This window comes from Populus alba, chromosome 6 (assembly GCF_005239225.2).
Source record: "Populus alba chromosome 6, ASM523922v2, whole genome shotgun sequence".
Lineage (NCBI taxonomy): Eukaryota > Viridiplantae > Streptophyta > Magnoliopsida > Malpighiales > Salicaceae > Populus > Populus alba.
In genome coordinates this window covers 97,285-120,613 of record NC_133289.1, presented here as the reverse complement: position 1 = coordinate 120,613, position 23,329 = coordinate 97,285, and the positions used below count along the sequence as shown (strand labels likewise).

Here is a 23,329-nt window from a genome sequence, read left to right as displayed (position 1 = left end):
GTAATAGGAGTACTAATTACTACTTCAACAATAAAAGGGGGGGAAATCACTAAAAATTCTCTTTCCATTTTTTCCACCTCCCTGTTTTCTGTCCATTGGCTCAATCCGCACATCTGAGCAAACTACTACATAAAAAGATTTTTCAAATCTCTCTCTCTCTTCTCAAAATCCTCACTCCATCCCTACCCTACTTTGGGACGACAAAAGGGGGAGAGATAGAGAGATAAAGGAGAGTCCCCCCCTCTGATCTGAAAATGATTCAAGCTTGAACGGATCCATGAATCCCTTCACTCTGTAAGCCTTTTCAAATCTCTCTTTCTCTTTATCAATCTGATTGATTGTTTCCAATTACTAGTATATTATTATATCAGATCGATTCTTGTTGTTGCTGCTGCTTAATAATGGCTTCACCTGGTAATCCACATCAACAAGGAGGCGGGGGGGCAATAGGAGGAGGAGGCGGAGGAGGTTTTGATATGAATAAACTGCTTAAACCCTCTTCTGCAAATCCTATGAGTATAATGCAACCCCCAAACCAACAACAACAACAACAGGGTCCTTCTCCCAATAGTAACACTATCACCACTGAGAATCTCACTGCCTCTCCTTCCTTCCCTCTCCCTCCCTCTTCTCCACCTTATCTAACTCCATCTTCTTCTTATCCACCTCCTACTGGCCCTTATCACCCTTATCACCACCCTCACTATCTCTCCCCTTACCCTCCTCCTCCACCTTTTCAGCAACTTCACAATCAGTTCCTTACTAATACTAATATCCATCACCAAAATAGACCACAGCCCATCTCTTCTTTTGCACCTCCTCCTCCTCCTCTCTCACCTAGTAATTCAGGTGGTGCTGTTTTGATGGACATCTTGACCAATCAAAACCAACAGCAGCCACCTCTCTCCACTAATCTTAGTGGGCCTCTCCCTTCTTATGCTTCCTCCGCTGTATCCACCGCCACCAGTGCTCCTCCTGTCCCCTCTGCCCCTCCTGTTAGTTTAGCATCTCCGACGCAGCAATGCTGCACTCCTCCAGTGAGGATGCTCAGCACCAAGCTCCCTAAGGGCCGGCATTTGAATGGAAGCCATGTCGTGTATGATATTGATGTGAGATTGCAAGGTGAGGTGCAGCCTCAACTTGAAGTCACTCCCATCACTAAATATGTCTCCGATCCTGGTCTTGTTCTCGGCCGTCAGATTGCTGTTAATAGGAATTACATCTGCTATGGACTCAAGCCTGGTGCTATTCGTATCCTCAATATTAATACTGCTTTGAGATCATTGCTTCGCGGTCATAACCAGGTTATTTCTCTCTTCTTGTGAAGGTCTTACGATTATCTTGTGTTTTGTGTACCTAACCTTGATTGAAAATCGACATTCATGACATTATGTAATACAGTAATTGGCATTGTCTAACTGATAGTGAATCTCACCTTGTGATAATTGCTGAATCAGATTTCAATTAAAAAAGAACGTATTTGAAGCCTTTTTGATGAGCCATTGCATATGAACATACTGCTAGAATGTTTGTTCTCAACTTATCTTGGCAAGTTGCAATAGTTGGATAGTGATTTTCAATAGCTGCATTCTCCAAATCAAGTGCAGGTAATATTCAAGTGACCAAGTTATGGAGGAAAACCCTTATTCCTAAATAATTAAGTTTTCCTATTCCGTTGATGTCAAATTAACAAATCACATTACGGATATAAGCATGAGAGTTTACCCATTCCCCTTTATTGCTTCTGGATTCCGTTTCGGTTTCAGTTCCATCAATTTGCTTACTGTACTTCGAGAAGAGAGGCAAAAATTCCTAATGCTTCTGATAAAATCCTGATTTTTTTTGGTACTGAAGGTTCTTGACATAATAATCTTGCGCAGATTCTGGACAGACTTGCAGAGTAAGCCTCATTAATTTCATTACTTTAGTTGGCTGCTGTCCTTTCATGTTTAGAAGCAACCACCACTGCCCAAATGTTGTAGCTTTCTTCTAGTTATGCAACATCTTTTGTGTACCTTTGATATCAATTTTGGTTATTTTTTAAATACTAGTATAAAAACTATCTAAATCATTGCATGATTTTCTATGCAGAAAGTAACAGACATGGCTTTCTTCGCCGAGGATGTTCACCTTCTGGCCAGGTAAATCTTAGCATTGATATTTTTCCCTATTTCTAAGCAAAAGATCCTTACTTTTATTCATGCAGTGCATGTGTTGATGGATGTGTTTTCATACGGAAGATCAATGAGGGCCCAGATGAGGAAGAAAAACCTCAAATTTTTGAAAGGATACTTCTTGCCATTCACATAATAGCAGATGGAGAACTGGTCCACCCACGAGTGTGCTGGCATCCACACAAACAAGTAATTATGGATTTTGATGTTAATGTTATCATAATAAAATTCCCATCCCAACACATCTTTCACTCCTTGAACTGGTATTGATTTATGTTTTCTCTTACTATATCTTTACTGTAAATGAAAATGTTGCAGGAAATTTTGGTTGTTGCAATTGGAAACCTCATCCTGAAAATCGATACCAATAAAGTTGGAAAAGGCACGGGATTTTCAGCTGAGCAACCTCTCACTTGTCCTGTTGATAAGCTGATTGAAGGTGTCCAGCTTGTTGGTAAGCACGACGGCGAAGTCATTGAGTTGTCAATGTGTCAATGGATGACCACCCGTTTAGCTTCAGCTTCAACAGATGGCGCGGTTTGTTGCCTCCTTTCGCCCCTTACCTTGTAATCTTTTAGTTTGTCATTTTTTTTATCTGCTGGTAGCTCTTGTAATATCTAAAGGTTACATAGTCTCAAACATTAACCAAAACCCCCCTCCTGCTTGTGGCACATATGGCAGGGATGGTGTATAACGAGCTGTGTTTGTAAGATCTCTTAGTTACATTTTAAGTCTGAGTTGAGCCATTATCAATTTTTCTTTATGGTCATATCATCATAAGACTTGTCAGTATATTCCAGATAAGCAATGTAATATTCTTTTAGTGTTTTTAATCACCAAACACTTGTCTGCTGCACAGGTCAAGATTTGGGAAGACCGTAAGGCAGTACCACTTGCAGTATTCAGACCACATGATGGTAATCCTGTAAATTCTGTGGCATTCCTGACTGCCCCTGACCACCCTGATCACATTGTTCTTATCACTGGGGTAGGCTCCTATTCTTTTTGTTCTACACGATAGTGGTGCTTAATGATGCTAGACCTTTTTAGATGACTTGAGAGAATTTCATTATACGTAACTCAGCCATTTTTTTACTGGCCTTTGATAAGTGATCTAGTTATTTGATCATAGCAATTTAGTTTCAAAATCACTTTCATGCTCTCTAAGGTGTTGATTTCCTTTAATATATGTTCAATGTTTTGGATGTTTGGGCCTGCTTACATCTCTCCTATTTACAGGGCCCGCTGAATCAGGAACTGAAGATATGGGCCTCTGCAAGTGAGGAGGGCTGGTTGTTGCCTAGTAATGCTGAATCATGGCAGTGCAATCAGACTTTGACCTTGAAGAGTTCGGTTGAATCTAACGCTGAGGATGCATTCTTTGATCAAGTGGTGGCGCTGCCCCGTGCAGGCTTATTTCTGCTGGCAAATGCCAAGAAGAATGCCATATATGCTGTACACTTGGAATATGGCCCTTATCCTGCTGCAACCCGCATGGATTACATAGCTGAGTTTACAGTTACGATGCCTATTTTGAGTCTTACTGGAACTAGTGATAGTTTACCAAATGGAGAACATATTGTTCAGGTTTACTGTGTGCAAACACAAGCTATTCAACAATATGCATTGAACTTGTCTCAATGCCTTCCACCACCTCTGGAGAACATGGAGTTGGAGAGAACAGAATCTAATGTTTCTCATGCTTTCGATTCTGATGGTTCCACTATTATGGAATCTTCTCATGGAAGTAAACCTGCTTATATGTCCGCAGGTAACATTGCTTCCATTCCACCAATGACTTCAAGCAGTTCTGAAAGTGCTCCTGCAGCAAATCATCCAGAAGGCTTAGGTTCTTCTGATGTTAATAGCTCACTAGATATAGCTTCTTCTGATGGGCAAACCATGGCTACTGCATCACATAATAACGCTGACAATACCAACACTGTACCACCCCTTCTACCAATGAGTCCAAGGTTGCCTCGAAAGTTGTCTGGTCTCCAGAGCCTGTCAAATAGCACAGATACTAGTTTGCAGCTCAGTGATCATGCTGGTGACCAGTCTGTTCCAGATTATTTGGTGGACCGCAGAATTGAAACTGTGAAGGATAATGCAAGTGATACATCCTCTGGTGATAAATTGAGTAAGGGTGAGAAGAATGTCAAACAAACTGATATTGCAATGGTTTCTGAAACTCCAATAATGTTTAAACACCCAACTCATCTTATAACTCCATCGGAGATATTATCCAGGGCCGTTTCTTCTGAAAATTCTCAAACCACTCAGGGCCTGAATGTCGCAGAGGCAAAGATTCAGGATGTGCTTGTGAACAATGATATTGAAAGTGCTGAAGTGGAGCTTAAAGTTGTTGGAGAGACAGGAACTGATCAAAATAATGACTTTGACTTGCCCAGAGAATCTCACACTGCTGTTGCAGAGAAGAAAGAGAAATCCTTCTACTCTCAGGCCTCAGATCTTGGCATTCAGATGGCAAGAGATTGTTGTGTGGAAGCTTATAGTGTTGGGCCAATCCAACAAGCTGATGAAGGTAGTATTACTGAGGTACTTGATAGACCTCCTAGTGATGAAGATGAGAAGCAAGATATGACTAAAGATGTGCCTGCAAAAAGTGGTGAACCAGAAACTTCTGTGGAAGTTCCAGAGTCCCCAGCCCCTACAACTAAAGCAAAAAAACGAAAAGGGAAAAGTTCGCAAGTATCCGTTCAATCTTCCCCTTCCCCGAGTCCATTCAACTCTACCGATTCATCCAACGAACCAGTTTGCAGTCCCTGTGCCCAATCTAGTGATGCTGCTTTACCTCAGATATTGGCCATGCAGGGTACACTTGATCAGGTGATTAAACTTTTGATTGACTGTTCTTTATATATGATTTGCAGTTATATGGTGACAATAGACATGCTTTATGTCATATTTCCCATCAGTTTGCTGCTTGGATCTGACTTTTCTGATGTCATGTATTGATTACTTAGACAACTTACAGTATGTCATCATCTTAAGAATATCACCTTCTTATTTTTTTCTTTATTTTATTATATTTTCTGAACTATTAAAATCAACTCTCGCACTGTTTATCATTCCCTTTTTTCTTTTTTTTTTTAATCAGCTTATTGTCACCTAGCTTGACATTGTGTCTAATATTTTTCTGGCTCATCCCCAAATCTGATCCCATTTCTTGAAACCCAATCGCCCAAATTTTGCTAGAACATGCCTAGATACCTTTCTTCTCCTTCATTGGTTTCCTCTATCCAATAATCTGTTCATGCATTTCTTCTTTTAGATGGATGCATTCATAAATGGTTCAAGACTAATGATTTTGTGCATGTTTCGCAGTTAATGAACATGCAGAAAGAAATGCAGAAGCAGATGAATACAATGATTTCTGTCCCAGTTTCCAAAGAAGGTAAAAGACTTGAGGCATCATTGGGCCGGAGCATTGAGAAAGTTGTTAGGGCTAACACAGATGCTCTATGGGTTCGTTTTCAAGAAGAAAACACTAAGCATGAGAAATTAGAAAGGGACCGAATACAGCAGTTAGCAAATTTGATAACAAATTTTATAAACAAGGATTTGCCAACAGCTTTGGAGAAAACTTTAAAGAAGGAAATAGCTGCAATTGGACCTGCTGTTGCTCGTGCTATCACTCCCATTTTGGAGAAAAGCATATCATCATCTATTATGGAGTCATTCCAGGTTAAATGTCTCTTCTCCTCATTTGTCAACATTTCTATTCTTGGTTTGGTGACCTATTAAATTGAAGCAATTCATTCTGTTTCTTTTTATATCACAAACATAATCATGGAAACTGGGAGTCATGCACAGATGTCCAGTTGTCTTTGCTCTAGACGATGGTTTAATTCGTTAACTGCTTAATAGTTTAGCATAATTATCCAATTCTCATTAACTTTCAAAAGTTGCTTAATTGTTTGTGTGGTTCATGTGCTCTTTACTTAACAAGGTTTCTTTATGTGGGCCTAGCAGAAAGGGGTGGGAAAGAAGGCAGTGAATCAGCTAGAGAAGACAGTTAGTTCAAAGCTTGAAGTTACAGTGGCCAGGCAAATCCAATCACAGTTTCAAACTTCTGGCAAGCAAGCTCTTCAGGTTATTTGATATTCATTCTCTGAACTATATCCTTGCATAAACCTTTAATTCAATTGACAAGTTAGTTAAGCTTTATTCATCTCTCTTTACACAGGACTTTAAGAACCTTCTTTGCCCCAGTGATTTTTTGTTATTTTCTTTTGGACAGAATGTGCAATTGTTTTAGAAATCTTGTTTGTCTTTTCCTTGGAAGAATGAATGGTGATATACCTTTTTTTCATATGCATTGAGAAACTTCTCTTTTAAATCTCATTTCATGAAGCAAAACGATGGAGACTTTTTGATAATGAAAAAAATCGTACTGTTGGTATTTGCAGGATGCATTAAGGTCTACTCTAGAAGCCTCAATTATTCCTGCGTTTGAGATGTCCTGCAAAGTTATGTTTGATCAAGTTGATGCCACATTTCAGAAAGAGCTTAGTAAGCATATAAATGACACTCAGCAACAGTTCAATTCCATGCATTCTCCTTTGGCCATCACTCTGAGGGTATGTGTACGTTTGATATTTATAGTAGTTATCTTAGATATTCATGTTCCTAGTTCCTTATTTAATATTATAATTCCACCCTCTTTTTATTGGGGGGGATTAGATTTAATCAAATATGCATCGTACTTACCGTATTTCTTCTTTAACTAATGGATTTAGCCTGCTGTTTATCTATAGTGCGTGAAAAGATTTTTCAGTTGTTAAATTTTTTGGACTGAAGGGTCCTTTCTGGTGTGTTAGTTCTCTAAGAACACCCTTATTGTGAAATTATTCCTCAATGTGTTACTGAAGCAGGTATAAAAAATGTTATGATTGATTTCTAGAAGACTCTTAACCACTGAGGTTTTTTTTTTTTTTTTTTTTTTTTTTTAACTACAGGATCCTTATATTGTATGAGATCTCTGGATACAGCTTTTGCTAGTGTGTATACCGTGGAATTATTCCTCCTATTCTAACTGATGCCAGTTTTTTTAGTCTAAATGACTTCTAAATCATCATATATTCAAAGATCCTCATACTATTCTTTCCTAATTTAAATGGAAAACTAAGTTGTACCATTGGAGAGGTCTCATTCTTAATCCTTCTCTTTTCTCTTGGAACTCATATAAAATGAAACAAGCAGTAGTGTAGCATCTTAATCTCCTTTCAGAAGCAAGTTGTCCTGCTATGGGTAACCACACAATAGTTCATGGTGGCAGGGAGGTACTGCTTTTGACCAACAGCAGATGTTTGGCCACCTATTACGGCCAACAATAAATCTGAACAAATCCTGATATTTAGTTGTTGAACTGGATCTTAAATTTTCTGCATCCTTTTCTTTTCTTGTTCATGCACGTGGGAGTTGCAAATTCAGATTTTTCACCTTTGATTTCTTTGCATGTTTACAGTGGCAAGTTGACAAGCTTCCATTTTACTTTCAATGATAAGCTTGCAATAATATCAAAGTGGGTAATTCTGTAGGAGGGAATGATTTCCTTTGCACGGACCTCATGGTGTTATTAGTTTGAGGAGCATGTCATATCGTATCTTTTATTATTTCCTGTTTAAAATTTTGTATTACAAACACATTATTGCAGGATGCTATCAATTCAGCATCATCACTCACTCAAACCTTAAGTGGAGAGCTGGCTGATGGCCAACAGCAGCTCTTAGCTTTGGCAGCTGCAGGTGCAAGCTCAGAAGTAGGAAATCCTTCAGCAAAGTTGGGCAATGGACCATTGCCTGGTTTGCATGAGATGGTATGCCTTTTGTTTTATTGCCGAGCTTTTTTTCTTGTGTGTATTTAGTAGCTTCCCGGTTAAAGAGCACACAATGGTCTTTTGTTTAAAATGATAAATTTGCCGTGGAAGTTACAAAGCTTTTAGTTGCATCTGACTTCTAGATGTGTTTATATCTACAGCCCGAGGCACCTTTGGATCCAACAAAAGAATTATCAAGGTTAATAGCTGAGCGGAAGTATGAGGAGGCATTCACTGTAGCTCTGCACAGAAATGATGTCACAATAGTTTCCTGGTTATGTTCTCAGGTAATGCTGCCATTGATTTTAGAAAGATACACTCCCCCCATTGTACCAAAGTAGAGTCAAGGCAGGATTTTTATTCCAATATGTCTGGCTTATGAAGTGTTTGTAGCTAACCTAGGACTGGTAAATTGCATTCATGCTCTAAGCCACATTCAAAGACTTCATTCCATGCATGTTGTGCTCAAATCCGTAAAAATTGAGTAGATGAGCAAAACATAACTTGACTCAGCTATAATCTACTTGGTTGGAGTCAAATGCAAGTATTTTGTTATCTTGTGTGATGCAACCTTTTGATTCCATTTCTTGCATCCTCTGTGGCTACAGCTCTCCTTGTAATCTACCAATTTTAACCAAGCCACTAAATCATTGGATTTTTTTCAACTTCAGAATTTAGATTGGACAAGCAGTGCCAGGAATTGTTAAAGTCGAATATTTGTGATGTTTGACTTTTTTAGGTGATTCAAGTTAATTTAACTACAATCAAATTAGAATTTTCCTGGTGTGAATACTATGTCTTTTAAATTTTTCTTTATATTTTTGTTGCATGTTTACAGTGGGACCAGGCAGGTGCCCACTCGAAAAACTTAAAAGTGATGGAATTCATCTGGTTGCTTAAATTGTTTCTTTGACAAGAAACAAATTAAATTGCTTCTGTTTCTCAATAATTTTCACAGTGATCAAACACGATTTATATTTGCTGGTTTCGCTAGGTTGATCTACAAGGGATTTTGTCCATGTCACCGCTCCCACCTCTAAGCCAAGGAGTTCTGCTGGCCCTTCTACAGCAATTGGCATGTGATATTACTAACGAAACCTCTAGAAAGTTGGGATGGATGACAGATGTGGCTGCTGCTATAAACCCTGTCGATCCAATGATTGCAGTGCATGTAAGACCAATCTTTGAACAGGTTTACCAGGTAGTTATCAATCGAAGGAGTCTACCTAGTACTTCTGCTTCAGAAGCCCCAAGCATACGCCTTCTTCTGGTTGTCATAAATTCTGTGCTAAGGAGCTGTAAATGATTGTTTCCCCCTTTTTCCTACCATTTTGTGCAAATATGTAACATGGCACTTCTATTTTTGGGTTGTATAGGGTTCTAGGAAAGTTGCAGGGAATCAGAATTGTTTGAAAAGTATTTATTGATTGTGTGATTCTTCCTTCCATAATCCTCTTTATCCATTGTTGGCTAGTTTCAAGGGGTGGATTCAATATGACACTGATCGAGCTGTTTTTCAGTGATTCTTGTCCATCCTGTAGTTTCACTTTATGATAATCGTAATAATTCTACTTGACAAATTCCTGTACTCTTGTGATTTGTACTTTTTTGTTACCTTCGAAAATGGAAAAATTAAGGTAGAGGTTGCCACAGAAAGAAATGTACAAAAGATCTTGATTCCAGTATTGATGTTGGAAATCACGTTACGAGCAAGGTGTGATCTCCTTGTTGTCCTTTTGGGTTGCATGCGTGTGGTTACAGGTCTTCATTTCATTTTATATCCTTGCTTTCGTTTCTTAAACTAAATCTATTTTTATTTCTTCCGTGTGTTCTCTGTGTCAGTAACATTAATCAAATGTTATCTGCATCACTTTTCAATCAGTTTTTGAAGCTACGATCCTATATTTATATGTTGTTGAACTCCCTCAAAAATGTGAGAATTGAACTAGGATCATAGACTGATTGTTTAAGAAAAAGTTTACATGAAAACGAAACTCGTTATGAGAAACATAAATCAGAAGAACCCTCCTTTTATACAAGAGAGCTAGGTGTATGTACAGAAAGATTTCTCCTCCAAGAGATGACTGCGAGCAGCCATCAGAACGTGGTCACGCTGAGAAGATCATCTTCTGCAAGATTGAAAGAAAAAAAATTCGAGAAGTTGCCAGATGAATTAATCCTCCTTATCTAGACAAAAAATCCACGCCAAAACTCAAATACGGTGCACCTCAGGCTGCAAGCACTTGCATTGCCTCGTGTCCAAAATGAAAACTCTCCCTCTCAAGTTCTCATATATAACACTGCTACAATCCTCACCTTTATAGAGTGATGGATACTCAAGAAGAGAAAGATAAGTTCATAAAGTTCTGAAAGGTGTTTAATAAACTCTGCTTGTTGAAACATCAATACATTTATAGACTTTCAAACCCCCCCTGCCGCAAGGACTCCTGCACAGACTCTGCGGCCAGCAGCTTCTTCCCTGTTTCCGCTGCTGTTTCCTAGCTCTGTTCTCATCCTTCTAGCTCTATTGTAGGCATTTTTCAGCAGCCTGCCTTAGCTCTCATCATGTTACTTTAGCACTCTCATTATCCTCGTGTTATATATCAATACTGCCTGGGATCCTAGTTTTGCAGCCAAACCAAGGTCATTTCTTTCTTCTTGCACGGTTCTATCCTTTTGCTTCTGCCTTCTGTTGTATAATAATAGATTTTTTGTTTCATGGCATCTAAAAAAAAGGAAAAGAAAAGGGCATGTAATATGCCATTTTTTAGGTACTGAAGGGTTCTGGGCAGGGAATTGGTAGTAGTGTTGCAATTTGGTTGGATTAGTTTGTGTGGTTCTTCTATAACCTTCTCTGTCTATCATTGTTTCTAGTTTCATAGAGGGTATTAATCCAACAGAATGCCGACCTGAATTTCCAGATTGCATGTCATGTCAGCTATTTTTTTTTTTTACTATTATTATTTATCATTTTTCATCACCTAATATATCTCCGATCGTTTCCTTGTTAGTGGCTGTTACATTTTGCTGTTAATAGGAATGTGGCAAGTATATTTCTATCCTCAATATGTCAACAGTAACTTGAGATCCTAGCTTTGCAGCCAAAACTAGGTTGTTTCCTTCTTCCATTGCTATCTCTTCTGTCTCCTGTTCTAAATTAGTGCTAATGCTTTTGTAATTCAAGACATCAGAATAAAAATTATATAAAAATGCATGCAATATAGGGTTCTAGGAAAAAAGTTGAGGGAATTGATATGATTTGCTTGAATTAGTTCAGTATTTTGGATAATTAGCATATAAATTAAAAAGAAATGGAGAATTAACACAAGTAAAAAGTTTTGACAAAATAGCAAGAATGTCACGAATCAGAATTACGATATTTAATTAATGATGACGTTTAGAAACATGACATATAATTGATGTTGTATTTTGAATTGCAACAATTAATTAACATTGCATTTCAAAACCGTAATATTAATTAAATATCGCAGTTCAGAACCGCAACATCAATTAAATTCCATTAGATATTACATTCATTCCATGAAAATTCCAGCAACAAGTTTCCATTTATCTAAATCTAAAAAAAAGAATAGTTATTATGAGATTTATTATTTGATTTGTTAATCTTATATTTAATTTAGTTAATGATTTTAGAGGGTAATAAATTTTCTGTTTTTAACAAAATTTGGGCATAGAATGATAAATAAAATTTTGTATAGTTTAAAAGTATCTGTATAGAACTAATAACCAAACACAATAAATTCTTACATTTTATAATCACAAATAGCTTCAAGAATGCAAATAAGTAAAATATACACATGCAAAATGAATCTTAAATACTTAAATAATACAACATTTTAGTAATTGAAATCCCAAAATATATCAACAACCTATCTATCTATCTATCTATCTATGCATCATTTATTAGATGATTCGGGCTCATCAATAGCACAATTACATTCTACTCCTACTCTTATCTAAGTGGCCTCGCCCTCTATTATGGTATCATCAAGAGTTAACTTCTCTTTAAAGATATCAAATCCATTGTGGCAAACATTTAATCACCAAGACATATAAGTGTATCCTCTGTTTTCTTTGTTAATATTACTAAGCAAAGACGTGGCCTCTCAATCCTCTTGTAGCAACAAGTCAATCTAATATTAATAAAACATTAATGTTAAAATAAAATATCAATAAATAAAACTCAATATTTAACATATATTAATTCTAAAAAAATTGATTACTTATGATATTTTGTATTTGTTGGGCTTGTTGCTCATATTGCATGTATATAGATGGAGGGACTTGCTCAAGATCCAATATGATGACCTTACATGTGATACTTATATACCAGTTTGTTGCTCGTATTGTATGTATATAGTTGGAGGGACTTGCTTAGGATCTGATGTGATGACCTTGTTAGAGAATAATATAAATAATATTTTAAGACCTCACCTGAGAGTTTAAGCTATTGAATTGAGATGGTTCTTTGATATTATATCAGAGCTTGGATGACCAAACAGTCATGAGTTTGAATCTCATCATCTCTATTTATTTGATAAAAATTAAACACAATGTAATATGGATTTGTGCAAGTTTCAAGTCCAAAGGGCTTTCACTTGAAGGGGTGTATTAAAAAATAATATAAATTATATTTTGGAACCTCATCTAAAAGTTTAAGTTATTGAGTTGAAATGGTTCTTTGACAGACTCGACATATGATACTCATATACCAAATCGGATTTTGGTTGATTGGATGTAATTTTAACTAAATTGCATCATTTCAACCTTAATTGACAAAATTCATAACAAGTTCAATCAAATTACCAAAATTTAACACAAAAGCATACTTGACAAAAATTAAATATAATTCATAATATCAAATATAATTGGTATTTTCATGCTCAATTGCATTAATTAAACTCAAAGTCATAGCAAATTAAAACAATTCAAAAAAAATACCAAATTTAGCAACTTATCTACAATTCAATGCAACATATAATTTCTCATAATTCTACTGCATACATGCTTTATTATGTGAAATCATCAAGTGTAGTTGATAATATTATTAGTCAATTCCAACAATCCACACAAAATTCCTAATTCAACAACTTATTCAAAATGCAAAGCAACACATAATTAATTGAAATGATTAATTTAATTTATTTTCATATTCAACTATATCAAATCAACCCTAATTGATGACATTCATAGCTAATTTAAATTTAATTTAATAAACCCTAAATTCAATCTCAATTTTAAACAATTAATAATTTCATTTTAACTAAACCAAACACAAAATTCATAGCAATGTATTATGTTTACTTTGCTTGTAAGACTAGAGAAAAGATTATGGTGATGGTTACAACAGCTGATTTTGACAAGAAAAACATTCTAAGATGCTTGGAGACTGAGATGAATTTGATTTTTAAGTATTTCAAAAGTAAAAAAACAAGTGATTGGTAGGGTTTCCAGAGAGAAAAAGGTTATGAGCATTGGTTTTGAGAGAGAGAAAATGGGGGAGATGCATCTATCTGTGTTCTTCGATCAGATGATAGGTTTAAATATCACAACATGACACACTTTTAAAGTGTGAATGTAAAGTTTTTGCAATTTTAAAATGCGACATATTTAATTATCACTTTTCTAAAATATAACAATTATTATGGGTTTGTTTGAGAATTGTGATAACGGTTCAAAATATTTTTCGTTTAAAAATACATTAAAATAAAAAAATTTTTTATTTTTAAAAATTATTTTTAATATCCGCACATCAAAACGATATGAAAAATTTTAAAATAATTTGATATAAAAACTTTAAAAAAAATTATTTAAATAAAAATAAATTCAAAACTTTTAAAAACCGTTTACATCATATTTCCAAATACATCCTATATCACGCTTGTTTAAACTTCTGTCAAAATTTTTAAATTACTACGCTAAGTTTTTCTTTTTAAATCAGTATTTTATACTTGAGTGATTCTCCATGTATAGAACCCTCTGTCTACGGCAACTGTTTCAAAGAGAGCTGAATTTTCAGTTGACACATATGTCATGTGATTTATGGAGTGCTCTTGAAGTTTCTGTTCATAGTTTTACTTGACAAATTTTCAATCCTGATTTGAACCTTTATGTATCTGAAAACTAAGAGAGAGAAAAGGTCGGGGTTGAAGAAGAAGTAGATGGGTGCAAGGGCTTTGATTCCGTTGTTGATGGTACAAATTACATTATGAGCAAATAGTTAAGCTAGGTTGCCTACCAACATTGATCAGTTTCCCACCTCCTAGTTGGTCGATGTCCCTGAAAAGTGTTTGAAGTATAAGATCTAAATCGATAACATGGAGCTGAAGCCCGAATTGACAAGTCATAGCTAGCCCGAGCTGCAGGATCAGATAAGGTGGCATAAGCATTGTGGATATCTATGAAATCCTGACCTTCACGATCTGAAGGAGTGATGTCTGGATGATGAAGTTTTGCCAGACTTCGGTATGCAGCCTTGATCTCAGCTTGGGATGCAGTTTGGTCGACACACAGGATTTCGTATAGTGTATTTCTTGATGACGTTGCCTTCACCGAATCTGGACTGATAGTGGCTGCAGATGCTGTGGCTACGAAGGCCCGAATCGGAGACTGAACCCCTGGACTAAAATGGCCGGGAGGGGAGTGGGAGAGGGAGGGTTTAGGAGGTAAGAAAGCGCTTCCTAACATTCTTTTGTATAGCTTGAAAGCACTCCTTGAATGGCAGGAAACGTTATAAGGAGGCCCAAGAAGGAGAAGCTTGAGTTTGAAGGGCTTTTGAGTATGGAACAGGAGGTAGAATATCTGAGGCACTTGGATTTGGAAATGGACGAGCTTATTGGTTATAAAGAGGCAAATTAAGGAGAGCAAACAAGAGAGTGAAGCAGTGGGCGCCTAAGTTTTGGGTTTGGCTGTTTGGAGGGCTTTAGCACATGGTTTGGTGGAAGAACATCATCATGTGTTATCTTTTGTGATGGATATCTATGGATTTGCTGTTGTTTTATTATGTGCTTGGCATCACAGGGGGTCGTCAGAACAAAACGCAAATCACACCACGCCGCATTTAAAACAAAACGAAGCTTTATCCTCTCCTCTCTTCCATTACAAGCCAGAAGAAGCAGCCAGAAATGAAAATTTTCTGCGTTCTTTGCGAGTGGGGTTATATTGTATGTTTGCTATAAACCAGGAGAGGTGCCCATTTGCTTATTGCTTGACATCTCTGACCTAGCAAGATTAGGAGGAGATTTCACGAGCTTTGGATATCCCTGCCTCGTTTCAAACGCAAGCTTAGCTTTAAACACCCTAGCAGTGGATTAACATAATAAATGTGTCTGACACTTGACATCCAAAAAAGAGAGAGTGTGACCCTAGTTTTATCTTTCTTTATGTTATGGTTTTGCTGGCTTTGCAACCATAACACTGGAATTCCAAGCATTTCCCAAACTCCAAAATCATATTTTGAGAGAGAGAGAGAGAGAGAAGCCTAAAGCGTCGGATTTGCTAGATGCCATTTCAGTGAACAAGTCACATCAGCTTTATCATTAATAATTTCAATAAAAACTTGCCGCTCTTCTAAAATTCCCTTTTAAATTATTGAGGAGAAGTCCAGATGAAACTACCCTGATTATTTAAGTCAGAAATTGTTGTCTTGTATGAAGGGGTGTCACAAACCTTTTTTCAATATGATATGAATATAAACTTGAATAGTAAATTTAAATTATGAAATCATAAATAAAATATTTTAATTAATTATATATTAACAATTTCAAATTAAGTAGTAATTAACAATATTCATATTATATTGATTCTTTTACTTTTTGAACAACCTCTCATAAAATAAAAAGTTCAAACACCTTTATTTTATTTATATTGATTCCTTTATTTTTTAGAAAAATCAATCTATTTATTTTATAATTTACAATAAATATTAATAGATTATTAAATATTAATTACTTCAATAGTCAAGGAAATGCTATATGCTGGGTCAAGTGTCCATGACACCATGAGGCCATAAGAAAGAAAACCTACAACCATGAAGAGGTCCAACCTTGGATTTTTGTAGAATAAACCAGATTATATATCACATCAATTATCACTTTTGTCTCACGGTAAGATTCTCTCAATTTTAGATAGATTAACTCTTTTACAGCTCCCTTTTTTGGCTTGAACGGGCTGGAGCTTTAAAGACATTACTCATCAATTGTAAATCTTCTGGTCATCCTGTTTGATGAGTTGCCTGGACGGACCGAAGCTTAAGAAATATGACCCACTAGACGCATTTGGTATGGTCCGGACAGAGCGGGGGCTTTGGAGATATAATCCATGAGATGGAACCCATGTGGGCATCTTGTTCGGTGAGTGGCATGCGGTTCCGGGCATGTGAACTGATTAGTCGAAGATGGGTGACCTGTGGTTCCTAGCTAGGTGATCAGCCAAGGTGCAACTCAAGATTCGATACTCTTATGCGACAGGACAGGACTTTAGGAATTTTGTGTAATTTCCTGTATAGTAATAATAATCAATGATTGATGGAGCTTATACGACAGCAATGTAAAAACAATGCAGGTGCAAGAGAAATCTGTCACACGTTGCTAAAGAGATGGACCCATTTGAACAAACTCAATGAAGGGAAGATTATTCATGCCCTTCTTCTCAATTCCAGATTCAGAGACGATCTTGTTATGCAAAACACCCTTCTTAACTTGTATGCGAAATGTGGTGATTTGGTTTATGCACGTAAACTGTTTGATGAAATGTCTAGTAGAGATGTTGTCACTTGGACTGCTTTGATTACTGGGTATTCTCAACATGATAGGCCGCAGGATGCGCTTCTTTTGCTCCCTGAAATGCTAAGGATTGGATTGAAACCCAATCAGTTCACTTTGGCTAGTTTGTTGAAGGCGGCTTCTGGGGTTGGGTCTACTGATGTTTTGCAGGGTAGGCAGCTTCATGGGCTTTGTTTAAGGTACGGTTATGATTCGAATGTGTATGTGAGTTGTGCTATTTTGGATATGTATGCTAGGTGCCATCATTTGGAGGAAGCCCAGTTGATATTTGATGTTATGGTGAGCAAAAATGAGGTTTCTTGGAATGCTTTGATTGCCGGCTATGCTAGGAAGGGTCAAGGAGACAAGGCCTTTTGTTTGTTCTCGAACATGCTGAGGGAGAATGTTAAACCTACTCACTTTACCTATTCTAGTGTTCTTTGTGCTTGTGCTAGCATGGGGTCATTGGAGCAAGGGAAATGGGTTCATGCCCTTATGATAAAATGGGGTGAAAAGCTAGTTGCTTTTGTTGGAAACACTTTGCTTGACATGTATGCAAAATCAGGCAGCATTGAGGATGCAAAGAAAGTTTTTGATAGGTTGGCAAAACGAGATGTTGTTTCTTGGAATTCAATGCTTACTGGATATTCTCAACATGGACTTGGGAAGGTAGCTTTACAAAGGTTTGAAGAAATGCTGAGGATTAGAATTGCTCCTAATGATATAACATTCTTGTGTGTTCTTACTGCTTGTAGCCATGCGGGCCTTTTGGATGAAGGACGTCATTATTTTGACATGATGAAGAAATACAATGTAGAACCACAAATTTCACATTATGTCACAATGGTTGATCTTCTTGGTCGAGCTGGACATCTTGATCAAGCCATACAATTCACAAGTGAAATGCCAATTAAACCCACTGCTGCTGTCTGGGGAGCGTTGCTGGGTGCTTGTAGGATGCATAAGAATATGGAGTTAGGTGGTTATGCAGCTGAACGTATTTTTGAACTGGATTCTCACTATCCAGGTACCCATGTATTGCTATATAATTTATATGCAATAGCTGGTAGATGGAATGATGCTGCTAAAGTGAGAAAGATGATGAAAGAAAGTGGAGTGAAAAAGGAGCCTGCTTGTAGCTGGGTAGAGATGGAGAATGAAGTCCACGTGTTTGTGGCAGATGATGATGCCCACCCACAGAGAAGAGAGATCCATAATATGTGGGAGCAGATTAGTGATAAGATTAAGGAAATTGGTTATGTTCCAGACAGTAGCCACGTGCTTTTGTGTATGGACCAGCAGGAGAGGGAAGCAAAGTTGCAGTACCATAGCGAGAAGCTTGCTCTAGCTTTTGCACTTCTCTACGCACCTCCTGGATCCACAATCCGCATCAAGAAGAATATCAGAATTTGTGGTGATTGCCATTCAGCATTCAAGTTTGTGTCCAAGCTGGTAGAAAGGGAAATCATTGTCAGAGATACCAATCGGTTTCATCATTTTTGTGATGGCGCCTGTTCATGTGAGGACTACTGGTAGTGCTGGTTGTCAAGAAATAACCTATTGAATTATGAAGGTAGAGTGATAATTAATGTGGTTGTTAGTCTTTTGAACTTGATGGGAATAGACTAGACATTTACGTTCTTCATCTCCAAACAAGGAAGAGGAATCCTTGGCATTTGTTCTCCACTGGCAGCGCAAGGAGAAATTACTTGAGCTGCTAGGATACATTTATTCTCCCATGACAATCCAAGTCACATAACATATCTAGGCAGAGCAAGGTGGGGGTGGGTGGGGTTGTGTGCAAATTATAGGATCGAACTCGCGGAAAGACATCAAGAGTATGTGTTGGGTAATGAATGCAAGAGCACAAACACAGCAAGGTTCCCATTCAAACAGTGCAAACTCCAAGCTGCTCTTTGATGATGATACCATGACAAACTTCGTGAAGAAAGTTTAAGTGGACTGCTATAACACCCTGAGTTGAAACAGATCAGGGAATTTACTTACATGAATCACAAGAAGAGAATCTGTGAAAAGAGATTGACCAAAACAAAAGAAGAGTAGAGAGGGAAAAAGAGAGAGCAGCAAGATAATCTGCAGAAAGTGATCGAGTAACATTATCTTTATCTGGGACCAGCCAATTTCAGGTGCAGAAGCAATATCAATGGCTCCCTTAACCTAATTAAAGCATGTGTAGATCTAACTTGAGAAAATGAGACAAATAAATGAAATATAGATTATATCCAGTATTCTTAAGTTGAATTTATCTAGCCGTTCTATTGGTTGTATCAATCATTATTCTGATAACATCCTAAACTTGCTACCAGGCATAATGTTCTGTACGTCCATTTAACTTTGCTGTGCTTGTGATGGATTGAACACTGCTTGAAAAGAAAGGTGCACTTCTCCTCAGAAATGAAATGTTCCAGCATCATATCAGGACTCAATTTCTGCCTGCAGCATCATAAAAAATTAACAAGCAACAGGCACCAGGGTCTAAAAATAGAGTATAAATAAAGATTAGACGAAAGGATGAGATTTGAAGGAAGGGAGGGAGAAAGGAACGCAAAGGGAGGAAGCAACCCGTTTTTTTAATTGTTGTGCCGTTTCTGCAGCTGTAATAGAGGGAGAGAGAAACAAGAGATGGTAGAAGGCGTGACAGAAGGGCGTATATATTGTGATTGTGGTAAAGACAGTTCTTGCTTAAAATGGCGTGGCGTGTGAGCAAAGCTTGATCATATCGTCAAAATATTCTTTAGCTACAACTCCAAGCACCACCAAATACTCCCATTTCAGAAAAGATCAGGAGGTCCCCCTCCTTGAGCCCTCAAAGAGGTAAGATACAGAGAGTCAGAATAGAGAAAGAGCAGAAAAGATTAAAGTTCAATTTTAAATTCTCGACACAATGATTTGATTGGAACTGTGATTTGTTTATTTCTCTAGTTCTTTACTGTATTAGCATGTTCTTTAAGAAGAAAAAATTGATTTAGGAGTGCTGTTGCTTAGTTTCTGGAACTCCAATATATCATCAATTCAACATGCATCTTTCATTTCATTTGAAGACTCAGCTTTTCTTTGAATTTTGTATGATGAGCATATTTTATCCCCTTTTTTTAACCCATGATAATGCATCAGATTCTGTAAAGTGATCACAACACTATTAGTTTCTTCTACGAATGTCAGAATACATGGGATTTTCAAATCCTTTGGTAGAAAGTCTTGTGATGCGGCCATCTCTACAGAACATACATAGAAGAGAAGGAGAAGAGGTGATGCGAGCGGGCTGGTCCGTATCAAGGGGTGAAAGACTCCTCAAACAAATGTACAAAAATAATGCAAGTTGATCTTAGGCGCGCGCGCACAGTGTAAGCAATAACATTAAAGGGAGATCTTGCAACCATGAAAAGGACAACAGTGTTAGTAACAATGTGAGGCCCCTGATTTCTTTCTTTCTTTTTTTTTTTTTAAGTCTTAGCCCATGAGTTAAGTTAATTATTATATTTTATTGCTTTATAAAATTGTCTATGAGTCCTTTTCTTTATAATTAGTTTGTTGAAAAGTTAAGGTTTATGTGAGAATAGTTGGTAAGTTAGAGGTTTGTTGAATTAATTTGTGTATAGGTAATTATATATGCATATGAACATGGATTGATATAGATTATGAATAATTACTATGTGGTTTTTTTTAATTATAACACCTTGATGTATTTTGGATAAAATCCAAGGAATAACATAAGATAGATTTTGATGGATAACTGAGTTTTATTATGGTATTATCAAGTTTTTATTGTTTTATTTTTGTTGCATGTTATAAATAGCATATAATTAGGAAATAATATAAAGCCTAATTATTTCCTAATATAGTGTCCTAATTGTAAGGATTCTAATTATTTTACGTTCCTATATAGGGTTCCTATCTTGTATATAATGGATAGATTGATTAATGTAAAAGTAAGAGAGAATATTTGTTTTCTTCTTCTATGTTTTCATGGTATCAAAAGATTTAGGGATGCTAAAGTATTTCTTGGGTGTTGAAGTAAATAGAAGAAAAGAGGTATCTTCCTATCTTATAGGAAATATGTGCTTGACTTTGTTAACCGAGATAGGGAAATTGGGGGCGAAACCATGTAGTGTCTCGATGACTCCTAATTCGCAACTTGCAAAAGATGGTGAATTATTTGAAGATCTAGAGAAATATAGAAGACAGGTTAGGAAGTTGAATTATCTTACAATGACTCGTCCAAATATTGTTTATTTTGTTAGTGTTGTAAGTTAGTATATGCCATCCCCAACAGATCACCATTGGGCAGCTTTAGAACATATTTTGTGTTACTTAAAAGAAGCACCTGGATGTGGTATCTTGTATGAAAATCATAGACAATGTTTTTCAAATGCAATTGGGCAGGTTCCAAGGTAGATGGAAGATCCACATCAGATTATTGTGTCTTTGTTGGAGGCAATTTGGTTTCATGGAAAAGTAAGAAGCAAAATGTTGTGTCACGTTCGAGTGCAGAATTAGAATATAAAGTCATGGCATAGTCTGTGTGTGAAATAATGTGGATATACCAGCTCTTAACTGGAGTAGGCCTCAAGGCTTCAGTACCAGCAAAATTGTGATGTGATAATCAAGCTGCTCTTCATATTGCATTTAATACTGCCATAAACAAACTAAGCACATTGAAATTGCCTGTCATTTCATCCGTGAGAAAATACAGCAATGTTTGATTTCCACAGGATATATAAAGACTGAAGAATAATTAGGGGATATTTTCACGAAAGCTCTACACGGGGCTTGAGTTGATTATCTTTGTAACAAGTTGGGCATGATAAATATCTATGCTCCAGCTTAAAGGGGAGTGTTGCATGTTATAATTAGCACATAATTAGAAAATAATATAAAGCCTAATTATTTCTTAATATAGGGTCTTAATTGTAGGGATTCTAATTAGTCTACTTTTCTATATAGGTTCATATCTTATATAAAAGGGATAGATTGATCAATGTAAAAGTAAGAGAGAATATTTGTTTTCTTTTATGTTTTCAATTTTGAATTGGAAATTTATGTTACTTTATTATAAAATGTGTTTATGTATTTCTAAAGCCCCACATGATTGGTGAATGTTGATGTTTATTTTAGTTTTGATAGTTGTTATATATTGTGGGTAAATAATACCTTAAATACAGTTGAGAAAAAAAAAATACTAATATGGAAATGATACTAATATATGTATTTTTCATTTAGTTTAGATTAACATATCAAAATTGCATAGTTTAGATAGAGCAGTTAATCATTTAATAACATCTAATTCAAACAAAATGCTATTTGTATTTATTATTATACATATATTAGTATTATTTTCATATTAGTATTATTATCATATGTATATTAGATATTATTTAATCATGATATATAACAGTGATTAAATCGAGATAAACATCTACATCCATGAATTATATATCAGCATTATTATATGGAGTTTCAAAACTATCTAAACACATTATATTATTGTAAAATAACATCAATTTTCAATTCAAAAGGAAACCATAAAACTTTGATAATACACTACAATAAAACTCAATTATCTATCAAAAACTAGCTTAAAAACTGTTATTTATAATAAAAGACTAATTTTTTAGATTTTAGAGGTAAAATCCTAATTTTTTAGAATTCAAGGACCCAAACTAAAATTCTACCATTTTTCAACTTTTTAATAGATTTTCCAGTATATTAATATGATTCTTTCTATACAATTTTTCAATAATTCCTTATTTTCTTTCTAAAACCCAAATTTCTTAGATTTTACCCAAAATACATAAGGGTATTTTAATTAAATAAAACGACATGATAATTATTCATAATCTAACTCAATCCATATTTATATGCATATTTAATTATCCATACATAAATTAATTCAACAGACCCATAACTTATCAACTATTCTCACATAACCCTAACTTTCCAACAAACTAATTATAAAGAAAAGTACGCATAAACAATACTATAAAACAATAAAAGATAATAAATAAAACTCACCTTAGGCATATGATTAAGAATTGTCCCACTTCAACAATGCATTTCATAATTTTCTAGATCATCTTTGCCACTTATATACTCAAGCACAATCAACCAATCAATCTATTATTCAAGGCAGTAGAAATTTTATGGTAGAGATCAAGTATAGCAGGACGTGGTCAAGCTAGAGTTTTTTCTCTTACCCAGTAGGATTTAGTCAGGCTAGAGTTTTCTCTCTTACTCAACAAAATGCTCAGATATCCAACACAATTGTATGAGATATACATTCAATTTGCTCATTTGATCGATGCATGCTCAAGTTTTATTTGACCCTGTTTCCACGTCCTCATTTGTATTTTCATATTTTGCTATAAGATTTGATAAACAGCCTATTATGTTAGAATGAGTGATAAGCTAGCAAGAAATGTTACCGAGATAAACAAAGAAGCAAATAGAATTAGAGAAAGATGCTGCTGCAATGTAGCAAAAAAAAAAAATGTTTCTGTGTATTATTCACT

At 36.0% G+C, this 23,329-nt stretch overlaps 3 protein-coding genes across 8 annotated transcripts; 2 read left to right on the top strand and 1 right to left on the bottom strand.

Annotated features, from left to right (window-relative positions):
- Window positions 1-24: 24 nt before the first annotated feature.
- Window positions 25-9,489, top strand: LOC118032215 (enhancer of mRNA-decapping protein 4). 2 transcript variants are annotated; one of them, XM_035036832.2, is made up of 13 exons: window positions 25-294; window positions 372-1,304; window positions 2,092-2,141; window positions 2,207-2,363; window positions 2,493-2,711; window positions 3,034-3,162; window positions 3,414-5,024; window positions 5,523-5,882; window positions 6,171-6,290; window positions 6,608-6,778; window positions 7,855-8,016; window positions 8,178-8,303; window positions 9,011-9,489. In XM_035036832.2, exons 2-13 carry the CDS (start codon window positions 402-404, stop codon window positions 9,320-9,322), a joined length of 4,320 nt encoding a protein of 1,439 aa, XP_034892723.1. In that variant the 5' UTR covers window positions 25-294; window positions 372-401; the 3' UTR covers window positions 9,323-9,489. The 2 variants fall into 2 exon arrangements, with proteins under 2 accessions (XP_034892723.1, XP_073266299.1); XM_073410198.1 differs by lacking the exons at window positions 25-294; window positions 372-1,304 and adding an exon at window positions 1,815-1,900.
- Window positions 9,490-14,271: 4,782 nt separating this feature from the next.
- Window positions 14,272-14,724, bottom strand: LOC118032246 (chaperone protein dnaJ 11, chloroplastic). The gene has a single exon (XM_035036888.1). It carries the CDS (start codon window positions 14,722-14,724, stop codon window positions 14,272-14,274), a length of 453 nt encoding a protein of 150 aa, XP_034892779.1.
- Window positions 14,725-16,004: 1,280 nt separating this feature from the next.
- Window positions 16,005-21,977, top strand: LOC118032217 (pentatricopeptide repeat-containing protein At3g24000, mitochondrial). 5 transcript variants are annotated; one of them, XM_035036838.2, is made up of 4 exons: window positions 16,005-16,471; window positions 16,600-18,946; window positions 19,127-19,634; window positions 19,935-21,974. In XM_035036838.2, the coding sequence occupies exon 2, from the start codon at window positions 16,716-16,718 to the stop codon at window positions 18,333-18,335; it is 1,620 nt and encodes a 539-aa protein (XP_034892729.1). In that variant the 5' UTR covers window positions 16,005-16,471; window positions 16,600-16,715; the 3' UTR covers window positions 18,336-18,946; window positions 19,127-19,634; window positions 19,935-21,974. The 5 variants fall into 5 exon arrangements, with proteins under 5 accessions (XP_034892729.1, XP_073266369.1, XP_034892728.1 ...); XM_073410268.1 differs by having other exon boundaries at window positions 16,005-18,946; window positions 19,935-20,227; window positions 21,204-21,937; XM_035036837.2 differs by having other exon boundaries at window positions 16,005-18,946; window positions 20,042-21,977.
- The last annotated feature ends 1,352 nt before the right edge of the window (window positions 21,978-23,329 follow it).

What these genes read in the sequence shown, in the direction of transcription:
- LOC118032215 (XM_035036832.2), top strand. Translation starts at nt 402, where the DNA reads ATGGCTTCACCTGGTAATCCACATCAACAAGGAGGCGGGGGGGCAATA. An exon ending in ACATTGTTCTTATCACTGGG is followed by an intron (nt 3,163 to 3,413) that starts GTAGGCTCCTAT and finishes TCCTATTTACAG; the next exon opens with GGCCCGCTGAATCAGGAACT. An exon ending in CTATTATGGAGTCATTCCAG is followed by an intron (nt 5,883 to 6,170) that starts GTTAAATGTCTC and finishes TGGGCCTAGCAG; the next exon opens with AAAGGGGTGGGAAAGAAGGC.
- LOC118032246 (XM_035036888.1), bottom strand. Translation starts at nt 14,724, where the DNA reads ATGTTAGGAAGCGCTTTCTTACCTCCTAAACCCTCCCTCTCCCACTCC.
- LOC118032217 (XM_035036837.2), top strand. Translation starts at nt 16,563, where the DNA reads ATGGAGCTTATACGACAGCAATGTAAAAACAATGCAGGTGCAAGAGAA.